The sequence below is a fragment of the Trachypithecus francoisi genome, unplaced genomic scaffold (assembly GCF_009764315.1).
Source record: "Trachypithecus francoisi isolate TF-2019V2 unplaced genomic scaffold, Tfra_2.0 Lachesis_group6, whole genome shotgun sequence".
NCBI lineage: Eukaryota > Metazoa > Chordata > Mammalia > Primates > Cercopithecidae > Trachypithecus > Trachypithecus francoisi.
The window spans coordinates 89,468,152-89,485,010 of NW_022681471.1; the positions used below are offsets into that span (position 1 = coordinate 89,468,152).

Here is a 16,859-nt window from a genome sequence, read left to right on the forward strand (position 1 = left end):
CCAGCATGCCAGAAGTGGGAAGGAGTGATCAGAGAGGGCTATGTGTAGGCTATGTCTTGGATAACTAATTCCTGTAAATTGATCAAGAATGAATACTTAATGTGCTAGAGCCCTCAATAGCGCTCTCTCTCTCTCTCTCTCTCTCTCTCTCTCTCTCTCTCTCCCCACTGTCAACTGATGTCAGGAAGAAAATATAGTTCTTTTTAAAGTCTTGTCATGCCTTTATACACCCAACTCATTATAATGTCAAGAATGAAAAGCTCTTTGTATGCCTATGTCTAAACTTCAGGGGAAGGCAGAGAAGGAGAACATCAGACATTAACAGGAATTAGTGAAAAGGTGTAAGAGTCCTTGGAGTTTTTTGTTTTTTGTTTTTTGTTTTTTTTTTTTTGGTGTTCACCCTTCCCTTCTTTCAATCTCAGAACTGTTGCTGGTATACCCTGTGCCTTCCCTACAGTCATGAAAGTCAGACTGTGATATACAAATGCAGCATTTAACAAAAAATGTTAAGGCATGTTAACAAAAAATGTCAAACTCAGTACCATGAAAGAGGACACCAAAAAGGATGCCACTCCATGTGGGCAGGGGTTGTGTCTTGTTCACTATATCTCAAATGCTTTGAAAAGTGCCAAACACAAAGTATTTATTTGTGTTTTTACTCAGTAAATATTTGTTTAATGGATTATTGAATGAATTAAGCTGATTAATCAGGAAACTGCTATAGGCAGTCAGAGCGTGGTATTCCTAAAAGAATACTCAAGGGATTCCTAAAAGAATCCCCTGAGATGAAACTGTTGTCCAGGTAAAGCAATGCTCTGCTCACCTGGCAGCCAGGAAGGGAAGTGTATACCTCCAGAAGGTAGTTAAAGCCTGATAGAATATTCCTTAGCCCAGAGTCAGAGCCTTATCTCCTGTCTTTATTCCCTGGCTAGAACATTTGGATATCACTGAATTTCCAACTTAATGCCTCCTTTTGCTTACTACTTAAAGAGAACCAAGGCCAAGGCTAACAGAACACATTTTTGCTTGAACTAAGCCAATAGAGTGATTGGCCAAGCAGTATAAAGATCATTACTCCTGGCCGGGCACGGTGGCTCACGCTTGTAATCCCAGCACTTTGGGAGGCCGAGGCAGATGGATCATGAGGTCAAGAGATGGAGACCATCCTGGCCAATATGGTGAAACCCCGTCTCTACTAAAAATACAAAAATTAGCTGAGCGTGGTGGTGCACGCCTGTAGTCCCAGCTACTCGGGAGGCTGAGGCAGGCGAATCACTTGAATCCAGGAGGCAGAAGTTGCAGTGAGCCACTGCACTTCAGCTTCTATTCCAGGATCTGCCCCTCTATTATTTTTCTTTTTGAAAATGACTGGCAAAACAAACAAAAACACACAAAAAATATCCCGGGTCCCAGGTATTGGCTCCAACTTTCAGTCTTCCTCTTCACACGCTCTGACACCTATACAGCAGGCCATTTTAGACTTAGCAGCAGATTTTCAGGCCCTCTTTAATCCGTCTCTGTGATTCATCCTCCATTCTCTCTTCTCTTTTATTTATTTTAGATACCTGCAGCAGAAAACAACCCTTTCTTGTTGGAATGCACTATTGGTACTCCAGCTACAGCCACCGGACTCAGCACTGCAATGTTTGTCGAGAGAGCATTCCTGCCTTATCCAGAGATGCCATCATCTGTGAAGGTACCTTTCTGATTCCTTTAGGAAGTGAAGCTCAGTGGGTAGATATAGGGATGAAGGAACTCATGTGGCTTTAGTATCATTAACTCACATTAGGTCACTGACTCTGGTGTGAGGTTAACCCTGATTGAGGAAAGAAAAAGGGAGGAAACTAGCATGAGGGGGATGAAAATAGAAGGATGCGTATGGGGGAATAGGACTATATTATCACAAGTGTTAAAAAGACAGAAATCACCTCATTCTTACCATCAATTTTCATTCAAGCTGGATAGTAAAAAGATTAGCCAGTAAGAATAAAAAGGAACTGGATTCTATTGGAATAGGTTTTTGGAGGTACGTTAGAACTATATAGAATGCATCTGTGTTCTAACTTTCAGAGCAGCTTAGGGAAGGGAATTAGAGTCCTCACTGTTACCAGATTCACACCCATCTTTTTTCTTCCTCTTCTCACAGTGTGCAAAGTGAAATCTCACAGATTATGTGCTTTGAGAGCAAGCAAAGACTGCAAGTGGAATACATTGTCTATCACTGATGACCTCCTTCTGCCTGCAGATGAAGTAGTAAGTACCAGCCATGTCTTCCCACAGTTGGCCTCTCCCATCTCCCCTTCAACCAGGATACACAGGGGAAGGAAAACTTCTTCCTAACTCCAGATAAGCAAAGTCCCAGGCTCACAATCCAACTTATCTGGAAGAATGAACCTCCCTCTTGTCATTGTTCACTAGCATTGGAGTAGGGAGGGCAGGACTATGAAGAGCCTGGGTCATTTACTTAATGTCCTCCATGGAGTAGTACAATTATTCCAGTTGGCCCTTCCTCTCCTTATATCTCTAACTTGTACCTCCTGTGTCTTTTTACCCTTCTGCAGAACATGCCCCATCAGTGGGTAGAAGGAAATATGCCTGTTAGCTCTCAGTGTGCAGTATGTCATGAGAGCTGTGGCAGTTATCAGAGACTTCAAGACTTCCGCTGCCTGTGGTGTAATTCTACGGTAAGACTCTTCTCATCTTCTTGATATTTAGAGAACTTAACTCCTGGCGAAGGGGTGGATTAGAGCTCGACCATGTATACACATAGATAGAAACCTAAGAAACCCTTATCCCAAAACAGGTTAAACAGATTCCATAGGATAAAGCTTAGTATCCTGCCTTTCCAGATCTGGCTACGGAGCCTTTGGAGAAAGATTTAAGATCATCTTTGTTGCTTCTTAATTGGTGAGGCCTACTAACAAATGGGAAAAGCTGAACTCTCTAATGGCAGTATGGGCAATTAAAAAATAAGTTCTGAGTCTGCCTTTGAGAAACCTTCTCCCTTTCTCATTCACTATTTTCCTAGAACTTGTAACCTTTATAATTAAAAATGGTTGATAATATTAACATTATTATTGCCACTATATACTGAGTGCTTAATATACATGATCTCATTTAGTCCTTCCAATAAGCCTAAACCAGGCCTCATTTGTTCCCATCTTACAGATGAGGAAAGTGAGGGTCAGAAAAGTGAAGTGATTTGTCCAAGGTCATTCAGCCAGTAAGCAAGAGTCTTAATTCATACGTAATTCTGCAAAGACTATGCTCTTTTTTGTTTTGTTTTGGTTTTTGTTTTTGAGACAGGGTCTCACTATGTTGCCCAGGCTGGAGTGCAGTGGTACAATCACAGTTCACTGCAGCCTCAAACTCCTGGGCTCATGTGAGGTGGGCTCCTCTCACCTCAGCCTCCTCAGAGTAGCCGGGACTACAGGCACATGCCACCATGCCCAGCTAATTTTTTAATTTTTTTTTTGTAGAGACGGAGTCTTGCTATGTTGCCCAGGCTGGTCTCAAACTCCTGGGCTCAAGCGATCCTCCCACCTTGGCCTCCCAAAGTGCTGGGCTTACAAGCATAAGCCACCATTCCCAGCTGACCACACTCTTAACTACAACACTACCATGCCTCTAAGCCAGTGGTCCTGTCCTCAACTGGGGGTAATTAGCCCCCCAGGAGACATTTGTCAATTCGTGGAGACATTTTTTATTTTTGCAACTCAGGGTGGAGGGAAGTGCTACTGACATGTAGTGGGTAGAGGCGTGGGATTCTGCTGAACCTCCTACAATGCACAGGTCAGCCTCTCATAACAAAGAACTATCTGGCTCAAAATATCAGTAATGCTGAAGTTGAGAGACACTGATCTAGATTTCTAGCATTTTAGATGCTTTTCCAAAACTGAGTTTTCTAGACAAGAAGAAATTGAAGTATGAGCTTCTTCTTAGAAGACTCCGGTTGTCCTCTGTTTTTCTTGTTTTGTTTTGTTTTTCAATTGCTTTTGAATAACCAGGCCAGGTTCATGCCCCCTAGAAACTGTGTAATTTTCCAGGAAGTGGCACTTGAAGATGTCAGAAATCTGGAAAGAATGGCCACTTGTGGGAAAGGCAGCAAAGTCTCAGCTGTCACTTCCCAGCTGTTTGACCTTAGGCAAAACCCTTTACCTTTCTGAGCTTTGGTATCCTCATTTTTAAAATGAATTCAATAATGTCTTTTCTACCTCACACACCTGTGGTTATAAGGATTGAAGTGTAATATTAGATTATTAGTATTAACTCTTTTATACTGCATGTAAATTCCCCATTCTGTAGGCCACTAAGGTTGTGCCTTAGGACTGGTGATTTCTCAGTGCCTGTAGGTGGGTATCTTCTGAAAGCTACCTTTGAAAGGACCAGAGTTCTGAGGCCACACTGAGGGACAGTGTAGGCTCAGAGTAGAATGGGGGTGTTCAGGTGAGTTAGGGATATATATATAGCACCAAATCTCAGAAAGGGAGATTAAATACTAAGGATCTAAATCTTGGTATTGGAACTCAAGACTGATCAGTGGTATCCTTTCTCTCCCCCTCCTTTTTTTTCTCTGCTCTTCTCTTGTCGTTTCAGGTGCATGATGACTGTAGGAGACGGTTTTCCAAGGAATGTTGCTTCGGAAGCCATCGCTCATCAGTCATTCCTCCCACTGCTCTAAGTGACCCCAAAGGCGATGGTGAGTAGTTAAATCTTAACCTCAGAAGCACATTGGGGATGGAGGGAAGGTGCAAAGACTGGGAAGAAGGACTGCAATTAAATTATTCTCCTCAAACCGTCAAACATTTTTGGGAAGTAGGAAAGTGCATGTGTATATAGATAGCTCCTGGTTCTTTTACCTTTGGGATTGTGAATGTTGTTCTTTCTGGTGTATATGTATGTAGGCACGTTCTCTGTAGCTCGGTCACAATTGTTTCTGATCAGAATTGATTTCAGCTTTTTCATGATTTCCAAACACTGGATAAGTCATGAAATAAGTTTGTGTCCAGGTGGTCAAGGAAGAACTTCATGAAGGCCAGGTTATGTTACTTTTAAAATGGAAACTAACACCAATGTTGTTCCTAAATATGAAACTAACATGATCATTACCCCAACACTCTTCATTGATGCTTTGTCAGTTCCTGGACACTAGTGATTTATTAAGAACTCTATTCTCAAGGTGTCTGAAGGCTACAGAAAGATCTAAGACATGGGCATTGCCAGAGCTATTGATTATTGTGGATTCGGGCTATTGATATAATACAACAACTAACAATTTAATGTGTCATATGCTAAGTGCCAAGGGAATGGTAGAGACATTTGGAAATGAGAAAACCTTAGGAATGTTAACCATTTATAGGAGGTTGAGCAGAAAGGAGGTAGTAATGAAATCAATGCAGCAAGAATAAACTTTGTATAGAGTCTTCTATCAAGAGGTCTAGCAATGTTAGAACAAAAAAAGCAGGAGCCAAGAGGAAGGGTATTTTGTACAGTTTTTGTGTTTGTTTAAGAATAAGTAATACATGGAGGTATCATGATGTAAGGAAAAAAACAAGAGCCAGGCAATTATGAGCTTTAGTTACTACTAGATATGTGATGTTGAGTTAGTCACTCACATTCTCTGAGCTTTGCTTTCCCCATCTGTAAATGGGAATGAAGCTATCTGTTGTGAGGATAGATGATAATATGTGAAGGGCCCAAGTATCTAAAAACATAACCTCAAAGGACCATAAAATTAATCCCTTGACTTCTTGGGCAACTAAATACCTAGTCTCCTAGCCTAATAAAAAGTGCATACCCCACAGGGATAATTCACTCTTTGGCACTTGCCTGTGGAATTCACCTCTCCTTCCCTACTTTTTCTTCACTTTTTCTGAGAGACTCTCCTTTTTGCCATTGACTTGTTCATTTGCTTCTCCCATTACTCATTATTAAAGAGTGGGAGCTGTCAAGATCAAAATCACATATCACAGCTTAAAAGACCTAACCTATTTTACTAACACTAAGAAATTTAGAAATCTAATATAGTTACCACTGACATGCTACTATTTCACTAAGCCAGAGAAGAGATACACTGCTCATAAATTTCAATTTGTGTATGGTTAGTTTCACCCTATATATGGTCAATTTCACTTACTGGAGGAAAGTTCAAATTCTTCCTGGAATGTTTTAATCTATATTTCTCTAATTTGCTAATTTGTCCACCTCTGACATATGGGATATCCACTGGTCCAAGAGTGATTAGTGAACCTCATTTCACTGACTTAAAAATTATCCCCATATAGATGCTAGTTGCTCACTTCACTGCCAGGGAAGAGCCAGCATTAGCTGGAAGCAGAGGAAGGAAAAGAAAGAAGAGTAGATGGTTTCCTTAGAGAACAGAAGAGGGCAAAGATTCCTGTAGCCGTTACAACATAGTTTTAGAACTAGACATACCACATGTGTATATGCATGCTCATATATATGCGCGTGCACACACACACAGCCACTCTAGATCCTTCCAGTTATTTTTCCAACCCTAACACAGATATAGCTAGACCTTAGTACATGGAATGAGCCATTCATACAGGTTTCTGCAGGCAAGTATACTCGTATGTCCCCATAATAACATGTAAAGACAAAAAACTGAATTCACTCAGGTATACATGCATATATTATTCTCAGATCTACTCAAATAGTTATCCACATGGAGTCACCCACCAGGTAATTGACCAAAGAGGTGATGAGATTCATGACTTAGTAAATAAGAGATACTTGCCTAGATAGGAGAATGAGGGACTAGGGAAGATGCAGTTGATACAAGAGGAAAAGTAGCAAACTGGTCAGCTGAGCAAAATCAGGCTGGTAGTGAAATCAACCTAGTTTGGAATCTGAGACATTTTGCCCACCTCCACAGGGACCTGACAAAGATGTCTTTAAGCAGATGGCCCACCTCAGCATGCCACAAATGACCCTAAATACGTGTTAAGAGGTTGCCACCTCTCCTTTGTAACTGGGCCAAACATGTTCTGTTTCCTGTCCTTGCGTTGGTGTTTTTAAAATTTATTTCTTCCTATCCTATATCACTTCTTATGCTTGTTGTAGCTTCTGAAATGATGGCACTGTTACTTTCTTTTTCTTTCCACCAGTAGTATGATATTATTTCTTAGGAGCATCTGGGCTAATATATTCTTTTTGTTTGGTGTCTTATTTAACATCCCATGAGTTAGCTTTTAACTTTTCCTCCTAGTGATCTGCATTCTTGATCCAATTGAATCTCCCTCCCTGCCAACCCTTCTTTCTATCATGCACTACTTGTCCTGGAACTTCTTAGAAGTGTCTTTCAAGACTTCCCTATCTTCTTGACTCTTTCTGGCTTCTTGGCTGTGGCCTTATGCCCTTTAATGGGTAAGTTTCCTACTAGAAAGTCCCTTCCCAGAGGAATCTTTTGCATCTTCCAGTCATAGAATCTTAGCGATGTAAGATCCTTAAAGATGATCTGGTTCAATGCCCCCTGGCTGAGCTAGAGAATCCTTTCTTCAGCACCCAGCTGAAGTCATGAGGGCATCTAGCTCATGACTTTCTGAGAAAGGCCTTGCTAGCGTTGAGTCACACCCATCTGTTCGCACATGTATTTATTCAGTCAATAGACTCTAATTTCTGAGAATTCCTTCCAATTATCCCTTTTTCCTATCCAGTCTGCTTGTAAATTCCTTCTCTTATCTTTTAGGGTCCAGCTCAAAATCAAACATTGTCTTCTCTGTTTAACAGCTTCTGTAATGGCCTCTTCCCACTCTCCCAAACAAATCAATTACTTCTTTGGCTCTAAACCAAGAACACATATCTCAAAGCACCTAACACATGACGTTATAATGGTATCCATCTTCCACCCCAGCCTGTGAACTCTCTGCACTTGACTCAGACCTGTGTATATGGTATACGCACAGCCAAGATTTGTTACACGAATCCATTAATAAATTTACATTTACTGAATGAATGTATCACTGTATGTAAGGCTCAGAGCGATGACTTAAGATAGCAGCACTGGCTCATATGGAGAAAAAATAGTGAAGTACAGTGGTTGTTGTATCAGAAGCATCTGAAAGGCTTGTTAAAACACAGATTTCTGTGTTTCAGACAGTCTGAAACACTACCCCCAGAGCATTTGATTCAGTAGATCTGGGTGAGGCCCAGGATTTTGCATCTCTAACAAGTCCCAGATGCTGCTGGTACTACTAGTCCTAGAAACACACTCTATCATTTACTGTATGTCCCTGGACAAGTTACTTAACCTCTCTGTGATTAATCTGTCATTTGTTTTCTGCCAATAAGGAATAATAATTGTACTCAGGTGTGTCATGAAGGTTAAATTAGTTGACATTAGTAAAGGAGGATTTTTAAAGTACAGGAAGAGAATGGTAAGCCAACCTATGCCAATTTCGCATCTTTCTGTGGAGTGAACAGAATAAATTTGAGTGGGACAGTTGGCTCCCTGTTTAGGGTGCTGTGGTTGTATTAATGTAGCTCAAAGAAACATGAGCTTTTTTCGAAAGGTTCTTTCAGGCTGTTGACTCATCAGGAGCTTAAAGTCAACTAAATCCCCTAAGCTCTTTTCACACTTGATGCTGCCAAGTCAAGTTCGTATTGTCCTGTTCTGGTACAATTTATGTCCTTGAGCCTAAAGGGCAAGCTTCACATTTATTCCCTTTACATTTCATCCCTGGACTTTGACCGGTCAGCCTGTCAAGGTCATTTTTCAATCTTGATTCTGTCATCCAGTATCTCTTCCTCCAGCTTTGAGTACTTCAAAGTTCATAAGCCAGCCTTCTAAGTTTCCATGTGAATTGTCAGTTAAAATTGTGGAATAATACTGGACACTCCCTTATGATTAACATCATTCTATTCAAAAGCTACCTTGTGGAAAGGATTGTTTACCTGGTTATAAATCTTCTTAACATTATTATATTCCTGCCCTCAGTGGCACCCATCTTTGTCACCTGGTTCACAAGATTCTCTTGACAAACTTGGCCTTGCTCAAATTCAGATATTCTCTTCCTCAGGGGGAAATGCTAGATGGGACTGCCCCTGTAGTCTCCTGGGACTGCCTTCCTGCCGGGGCTACTTCCCACTGTCTTCCCATCTGTGACCAAATGAGGTTTGATGCTAAAGTTCAAGTCGCCTTAATTACAGAATTTTCTCTCTAAGCTTCCTATGCTCACTCTAGTTTATACCCTCATGGCTATTTCATTTATGGACAGCGTTAGTGTAATTCTTTTTTCCTACTTCTTAATTTAATTCTTGTCTAGTTAATATATTCACATGGTTCAGTTTTTTAAAAAAGAAATATATATATACACATAATACTTAATGAAAACTCTTGCTGCTATCTTTTATCTTTTCTCTGATCTTCTCAATCTCCTACAGCCCCCATATCCTCACTCACAGTTCAATACTGCCATTACTTTCTTAAATACCTTCCAGTAGTTCTTCATGTATATACTAGTAAATATAAATAGATATTCCTATCCACCCCTTTTAATACTATGCATATTGTTCTGCACCTTGCTCTTTTTCTCCTTCACAGTATATTTTGGAGATTTTTCCATATCAACAAATTGCTTCCTTGCTCTTTTTTACAGCTGCAAGATATTCCACTATATGGATATACCATAACATATTTAACCAGTCCACTATGATGAATAATTTAGTAGTTTTCAGTCTTTTGCTATTAGAAATAATGCCACAATGAACAGCCTCATACATATCCTTTTACATACACGTCTATATGAACAATTCCGAGAAATAGAATTACTAGGTCAAAATGCATATGCCTCTGTAGTTTTCATAGATACTGTCAAATTCACCTCCATAGGGCTTGTGTCACTCAGCACTTCCATTCTTGGTGTATGAGAGTGCCTATTCCCACATGGCCTCCCCAATCAAGTGTTTTTTTTTTTTTTTTTTTTTTTTTTTTGCCAATGTTCTAGACAGGAAAAATAAATGGTGACATGGTCTAGTTTTAATTTGCATATTTCTTGTTATGAGTAAGTTTGACCATCTTCTCATCTTCAGGAGCCAAGTTATATTTCTGTTTCTCGTGAGCATAATGATTGGCTTTTAAAGGTCCATTTTCATCTAAACACTGGAAACTAAGTTTTTGAATGATTCATTTTGAAGATAAGGAAACTGAGGCCCAAATAGTACACAGTGGTTGGTCTCACTGCCACTGCTGTCTCACCGTTAGAGAGGAACTGCCCCCAAAGGGCCTTTGACACTAAACAAAACAAAAACACTGGGGATATAGATAGGTTTACTCCAGGACCTCTGGCAGGGAAAGTGCTTGCTTCCAAGCACGCCTCAGAGAGCCACTAGATGTTGGCAAGAAGTTGCTTCCACGAGTCCTTTAATTAGGGTGCATACCCAAAGTCACATGCTCACCTAGAGGGTGTTAATAGAGGGTTGCAGAGTGAGGAAGGGAAGCACAGAGCACAGACAGGTTCTAAAACAAGAGAGAGGTAAGCTTTGGGCTAGGCTATGAATTGGGGCCTGCATTGTTGGTTGGTAGGGGAGCAAGCACATAAAAAGTTAACACCTTTTGACTATTTTATTTAAATATCTGAAGACCTGACTCATAATGTCTCAAGTCCATGCTGAACAGTCTTCCACTTATTTTTGCACTACTTCCTCTAACATCTTGTTGCCATTGAATCTGTCCCATGTCACCTCTCTGACCTCATCTTCTGCCACTCCCCCCTCACTCACTTCACAACAACCATACTATTCTCTTCACTGATCCTCAGACAGCCTAGACAGTCTCCCTTTTCAGGGTCCTGGCACTTATTCTTCTTCCTACCCCCCAAAAAACTCTTCCCCCAGATATCTGCATTGCTCACTCCTGCATTCCTTCAAGTTTCATCTCAAATGTCACCTCCTGAGAGAAGCCATCCCTGACCACTCTGTCTAAAATAACACCCTTCCAATCTCTACCACTTTCCCTACTTTATTTTTCTTCATGACAAATTCTTTTTTATAATTATTTGTTATGGTCTGTCTCCTCCATTAAAATATAAGTTCCACAAGGGTAGGGACTATTTCTATCTTGTCTACCACTATATTCTCAGGACGTAAAGCAGGCACAGAGAATACCCTCCATACATATTTATTGAATGAAGGGATTAATGTGTCTTAACTACCATTGTGTCAACATATTACTTTAGTAAAAATAAGTTGGAAGGGGTACTACTTTTGGATAATGTGTTCAGGGAAAGTAACTACTTCTGAGCTATGCTAGTGAGGGGACCCAGCTTCTATAAGACTCCCTTGTAGCTGTCAGGCCTGTCAAGTCCTAAAAATTTGGTGCATGACTGGCTAGCTGGCTTAGGATGCCTTCAAGCTCCACTGGCCAGTGAGTGGGAATTGGCCCATAGAGGAAGCCTGCCTTTGATTTTTCCAGGCAAACCAGTCATGAAATCTACTCAAGTAGATTTCCTTCAGGTTCCCTTCCACACAGGCTAAAACAAATGGGTCTTCTCAACCCACCTCTTCCCACCCCCACTGAGGAGTGAGCCACATGCTTTTTGCCCTGTGTATTTATTTTTGCGGAGGCATCCCTGTCAAGCCACAGCTCCGAGGTCTGGGGGCTCACTATTTGTCTAGCATCTCTTAGGGGGCCGTTGCACACTGCCTGTCTCCCTGCCAACAGGCTCTGAGACTCAGCACGAGTTGGCAGGCCTTGGTTATTTAGACTGCTATAACCTCACTTCTCCATGGGTAACTATAATATTGGGGATTATTAAAAGCCTCTCCCTTGTTCAGATAATTTTCCTATAGTCTTGTTTCCCCCGGGGAAGTTGATTAGATAATACAGATTGCTCTGCAACAGCCTTAGAGAAGTGATTACAGTTCTTTGCTTCATCCCACATTGATATGTTCCGTTATTTAGCTCCTGGCTAAATGACAGCCTTTCCTTCCCCCTTCTCCTGACCTAGTATCTTCTCACTGTAAGAACTGAGGTATCCTGGGCAGAGAAAGGACTAGTTGTGTGCTGGTCTTCCTCCTGGGTTCTCAATCCTCTCCTTCCTCAGTTTCCTCACAGTTTTACTAATCCTTGGTTGTGGCACCAATTTCTTTATTCCTTATGTTCCAACATACTGTTGTGTATGAGTCTCTCTCCCGAGCTTGAAGGCAGGGACTATACCCCTAGCAGTATCTGGCATGATGCTTGGCATGTAGTAGTGGCTCAGCAAGTGTCATTTGTCTGACAACAGCTGGACAAATACTTTTAGCCCTTCTGGGTGGTATCTTGACTCTGCTCCTCATTCGCAAAAAAACTGAGACTCATACTCAAAAAGTTATTGCAAAATGTGATGTTAAGTCATGTCTCGTTTCCATCTCAATGTGTCTGTTCTTTTTTATCTTCTTTTTCTTTTCGTTGTGTCAGGCCAATTAGTAGTATCTTCGGACTTCTGGAATCTTGATTGGTCATCAGCCTGTTCATGTCCCTTGCTCATCTTCATCAACTCCAAAAGTGGCGATCATCAAGGGATCGTCTTCCTCCGAAAATTCAAGCAATACCTTAACCCATCTCAAGTGTTCGACCTATTGAAGGGTGGACCTGAAGCAGGGTAAGCATGTACCCCATGAGTATGATTGGGTATGTAAGGGAGTCTTCCCTCTATACATTCTAAACTAGGATAGGTTTCTTGGAATCAGTTCTTGTATTTGGGCAGGAAAGATCTATTTTCTCAAGTCAGGACTCAAATGCATAACTCCAGAGCCTTTTGGGTTGGCTGGTAGGAGGGCTCTTAGCCCTCTCCCAGAAATCCCTTCAAGCCCAGGTCCAAGCCCCTCTCAGATTTGCTTTATCTTTTTTGGTTGGAAAACGTAAAACTATGCCTCCTAACCTCAGAGAAAGAGACAAATGGACACTGCTATCTACTTTTCCTGCCACTCTCTTTCCAGGACCAAATAGATATATCTCCTCTACAGACCTGTTTTATTTTGGGATCATCTGGCTGCTCAGTCCTGGTTCCTGTGAGCCCACTGGCCACCATGCAAGCCATCTTCCTGGGCCTCAGCAAATGGGTCTGGTTAGGTTACTAGTGTTTTCCAGAGCAAAGCTGGGCACAGAAAGAAAATGAGATGAGGCAAAGCCTGATCTCTGGGATTGTCTATGGTCTTAGATACACAGAGAGATAAGGGCTAAGGGAAGGAAGGCAGGTAGTCTGTTAGCAGAGTGCCAAAGCAGCAATCCTATATTGTGGGAAAAGTTACAAAACCCAGCTGTTCATGAAATGACCCCCTTTCCTCTTTGTCCTTCCAGGCTGTCTATGTTCAAGAACTTTGCTCGCTTTCGCATTCTGATTTGTGGTGGAGATGGCAGCGTGAGCTGGGTCTTATCTCTGATTGATGCCTTTGGATTACATGAAAAGGTAAGTCCCTGGATGACTCAGTTTAGCCATTGCTAGAAAGAGTAGGGGTGTGCAACTGCCCATCCCAAGAAGTCCCAAGTCTTTGCCCTCCCTGTCCGTAAAATATGTTTCCCCCGGGTTTCATATTCAGCCTGACTGGTAGATTCCCAATCTAAGCCTGCTCATCTAGACTATTTTCTGGTTGTCTATCTGTGTGACATTGACAGAAAGAATGAGCAGTGCTCTGTTCACTAGGCTTCAAAGTGAAGAGTTGAAGTAGAGGAGAGCAAACAAAACAGAAGTGGTCTTAGACAGAACTCAGCCCCGAATTTCCTTCCCCTCCTGAGCCCACTGATTTTCTTCCTTGAGTCTCAAGAGTGGCAGAAACTTTCCTCTATGTCTCCTTGCTGTCCTAGGCAGCCCCTTGCTCTTCTCACTCCAATAGCTTTGTCTCCTGACGTACTTCACCTCCTTGGCCCAGCCCAGATAGAAATTCACAGCTATATTTCTCTTTTATAAGCATGGCCATGAATATTGTTATATTCCAGCAAGTTTTCCCTTTACTTAGTAGATTCTGTGTTGTTAACACTGGGGTCCAACTCCTTAGGGAAAATTTCAGCCAATTGCAAACATCTTCTCATTACCTTCCCCAGAATCTGAAGTCCCTTAAATCCGCTGACTTTAAGACCATAATTCTTCCCTAAGAGTACCCTCTAGGTTCTTCCATGGGTGAAGCTTGGTAGAAAGACTGTCTGAAAAGGGTGTCTCCTTTTGTTCTTGCAGTGTCAGCTGGCAGTCATCCCACTTGGAACTGGCAATGATCTGGCTCGTGTCCTGGGCTGGGGTGCATTCTGGAACAAAAGCAAGTCACCTCTGGACATCCTCAACAGAGTGGAGCAGGCTAGTGTGAGGCTCCTAGACAGGTAAGTGGCCGAAAGACCAGGCCCTTGTGCCTCTTGCTGTCCCACATCAGTTACATCACCTCAATCAGGAATACTTTAACTTCTCTGATAGAGCCTCATTTCCTTTCTGGCTTCAGTGCAGAGCAATTTGTGGGTTGGGTTGGGCTTGTCTCTTGGGAAGCCAGGGTCTACCATGTATCCTTCAAACATTATTGAAGCCCCTCTTCAAAACTAAAGGATCCTACTGGGAGGTCAAGGCTGCAGTGGGCCATGATCACGCCACTGCATTCCAGCCTGGGCAACAGAGTGAGACCCCGTCTCAAAAAAACAAAACAAAACAAAGCAACAACAACAAAAACAAAAACACCAAAAAAAACTAAAGGATTCTAGAGCAGGGGCCCCATGGATAAAGTTCAAGCCTTCTGTGAACCTTCTTCAAATTGCAGAGCCAATGATCTGTTTAAGCATATTCTCTCTTGGGGAAAAGTCTATAATTTCATCAGATTTTCAAAGAAACTAAAAAAGGGATGAAGGGAGAGTTTAGAAATAACTTGCTTACATTGTCACTGCTCTAGAGAAGAGCGAGTACTACCATCCTATCTCCTGAGGAAAAAAAGACTTTCTATGCTGGTGCATATATGAACATTTGATTTATTGCTGCCCATAAGGATCTCCTGGGGAGCCTTTTAGAAACATCAACCTGGGCCCCACCACAAAGATTCAGTAGGTCATGGCAGGGTCCTGGGATGTGTATTGTACAAAAGCACCTCAGATGATCTTAATGGTTACCTTACCTCTGATTAAGAAGTACTGCTCTCTGAGAACCCTGTAAAGGGAAGGGAATTCCTTCCATCACACTGGCCTATAGAAGTCATGAGACAGAGGTTCCTCTTATGGTATACCTTGAGATCAGGTGACCAGAGATTGCTTGGGCACCCCCTACAACCCACTTCCCCCCACCACATAAACATTTTTACTTCTATCTTCACCTTTGAAGCATTAATTTTTACCAGCGATGAAACAGACCCTTAAATATCCGTCTTTGAAATTCATTTCAGATGGAGTGTGATGATTCGTGAGACTCCCAGACAAACCCCACTGCTAAAAGGACAGATTGAAATGGATGTACCACGATTTGAGGTAACTGCTGTCCAGCTGTAATTCAGACCAATATCTTTATTACACAGTGAAATAATTGGCAAAACCCAGAGAGAAGCGTTTGCATTTTCCACGGATGAGGATGAGATCATTGAGGGTTGGTGACATGTCAGTCAGCAGCTGTTTACCAAGAACTATGTTAGGCATTGGGGATATAATTCATTCACCCATTTATTATTCACTCAAAATATTTATGGAGTAACTACTTTATGTGAGATATTATTCTAGGAGATGTTCTTATATGCTAGTGGGTAAAGAAGAATGACATAGTCTACTTGAAGAGATGGAAAAATAAATTGTTTTAATCAAGTAGTATGAGTGTTAGCATATAAGGAAGTAGAGGGGGTTGGGAACACATAGCAGGAAGATCAATCTGAGTCTGGGGAACTCAGGGAAAGCTTCTCAGGAGGAGTGCCATTTCAGAAGAGACTTGAGATCCAGAGGGAGTTAACCAGGAGAATAAGAAAGGGGGGGGGGGTTTCCACACAGATGGAACAGCGTGTATTGTTCCAAAGGCAAGAGAGAGCATGGAATATTCACAAAACTGAAGTACATTCATAGTGGCTGATGCGTAGGGGCCAGGGAGGGGGCATTCAGGGAGACTGACTAAAGATGAGGCTAGAGAAGTAATCAGAGGCCAGGCCAGGAAGGGCCTGAGAAACCACAGTAGGAAGTTTGGATTTTATCCCAAGAGTAATAAAAATTATAGAAAGTTTTTTTTTCTTATCTTATTATGAAAATTTCTACATTGATGAAAGTTGAAATGGTAGTTCTACTACTAACATTTTCCTATGCATGCTTTATCACATATCCAGTCATCTATCCAGTCTGCTATCTAAGAGAAGGGGTTTAAGTAGAGGAGTGCCATGGTATGTGGAGAAACAATTGAAAGAATAAAAGACTAAAGGCAAAGAGAAAAGCTAGGAGATGTTGTAATTGTCTAGGCAAGAGATGATGGTGATTTGGACTGGTAAAGTGGTAGCAGGGATGCATAGCAGTGGATACATTTGAGACATACTGAAAAAATAGAATTATCAGGTCTTGGTAGATGTTTGAATGTCAAGGGTGACAGAGAGGAAGCAGTAGAAGTTGTAATTAAGAACACAGACTCAAGAGCGAGACTACCTGGAATTGAATCCTGACTCTAAACTTACCGTCTTTCCCTTCTCTGGGCCTCAGCTTTCTCTTCTGTGAAATGGAGATAATAATAGTCTTTATCTCATAAGGTTGTTATGAGGATTATATGAAGAAATATACATGTAGCTTACAACAGAGCCTGGCACATAGTCAGTACTATATAAGTGGGTGCTGTTGTTATTGGTAGTAATATTATTAAAGACGTTATATTCTGGAATGGAAAGATGTAGATTTGAATCCAGCTTTATTCCTTACTACTATGTAATATGAGATT

The 16,859-nt window shown here is 41.5% G+C and overlaps 1 protein-coding gene across 1 annotated transcript in view; it reads left to right on the forward strand.

The window, feature by feature from the left end:
- The window catches only part of DGKK (diacylglycerol kinase kappa), a 105,123-nt gene that overhangs the window by 58,932 nt on the left and 29,332 nt on the right, over positions 1–16,859 (forward strand). Inside the window, 9 exon segments of the mRNA XM_033201048.1 lie at positions 1,562–1,586; positions 1,589–1,696; positions 2,147–2,253; positions 2,562–2,684; positions 4,597–4,699; positions 12,419–12,602; positions 13,301–13,409; positions 14,172–14,311; positions 15,349–15,430. Of these exon segments, the coding sequence (XP_033056939.1) occupies positions 1,562–1,586; positions 1,589–1,696; positions 2,147–2,253; positions 2,562–2,684; positions 4,597–4,699; positions 12,419–12,602; positions 13,301–13,409; positions 14,172–14,311; positions 15,349–15,430 (981 nt within the window).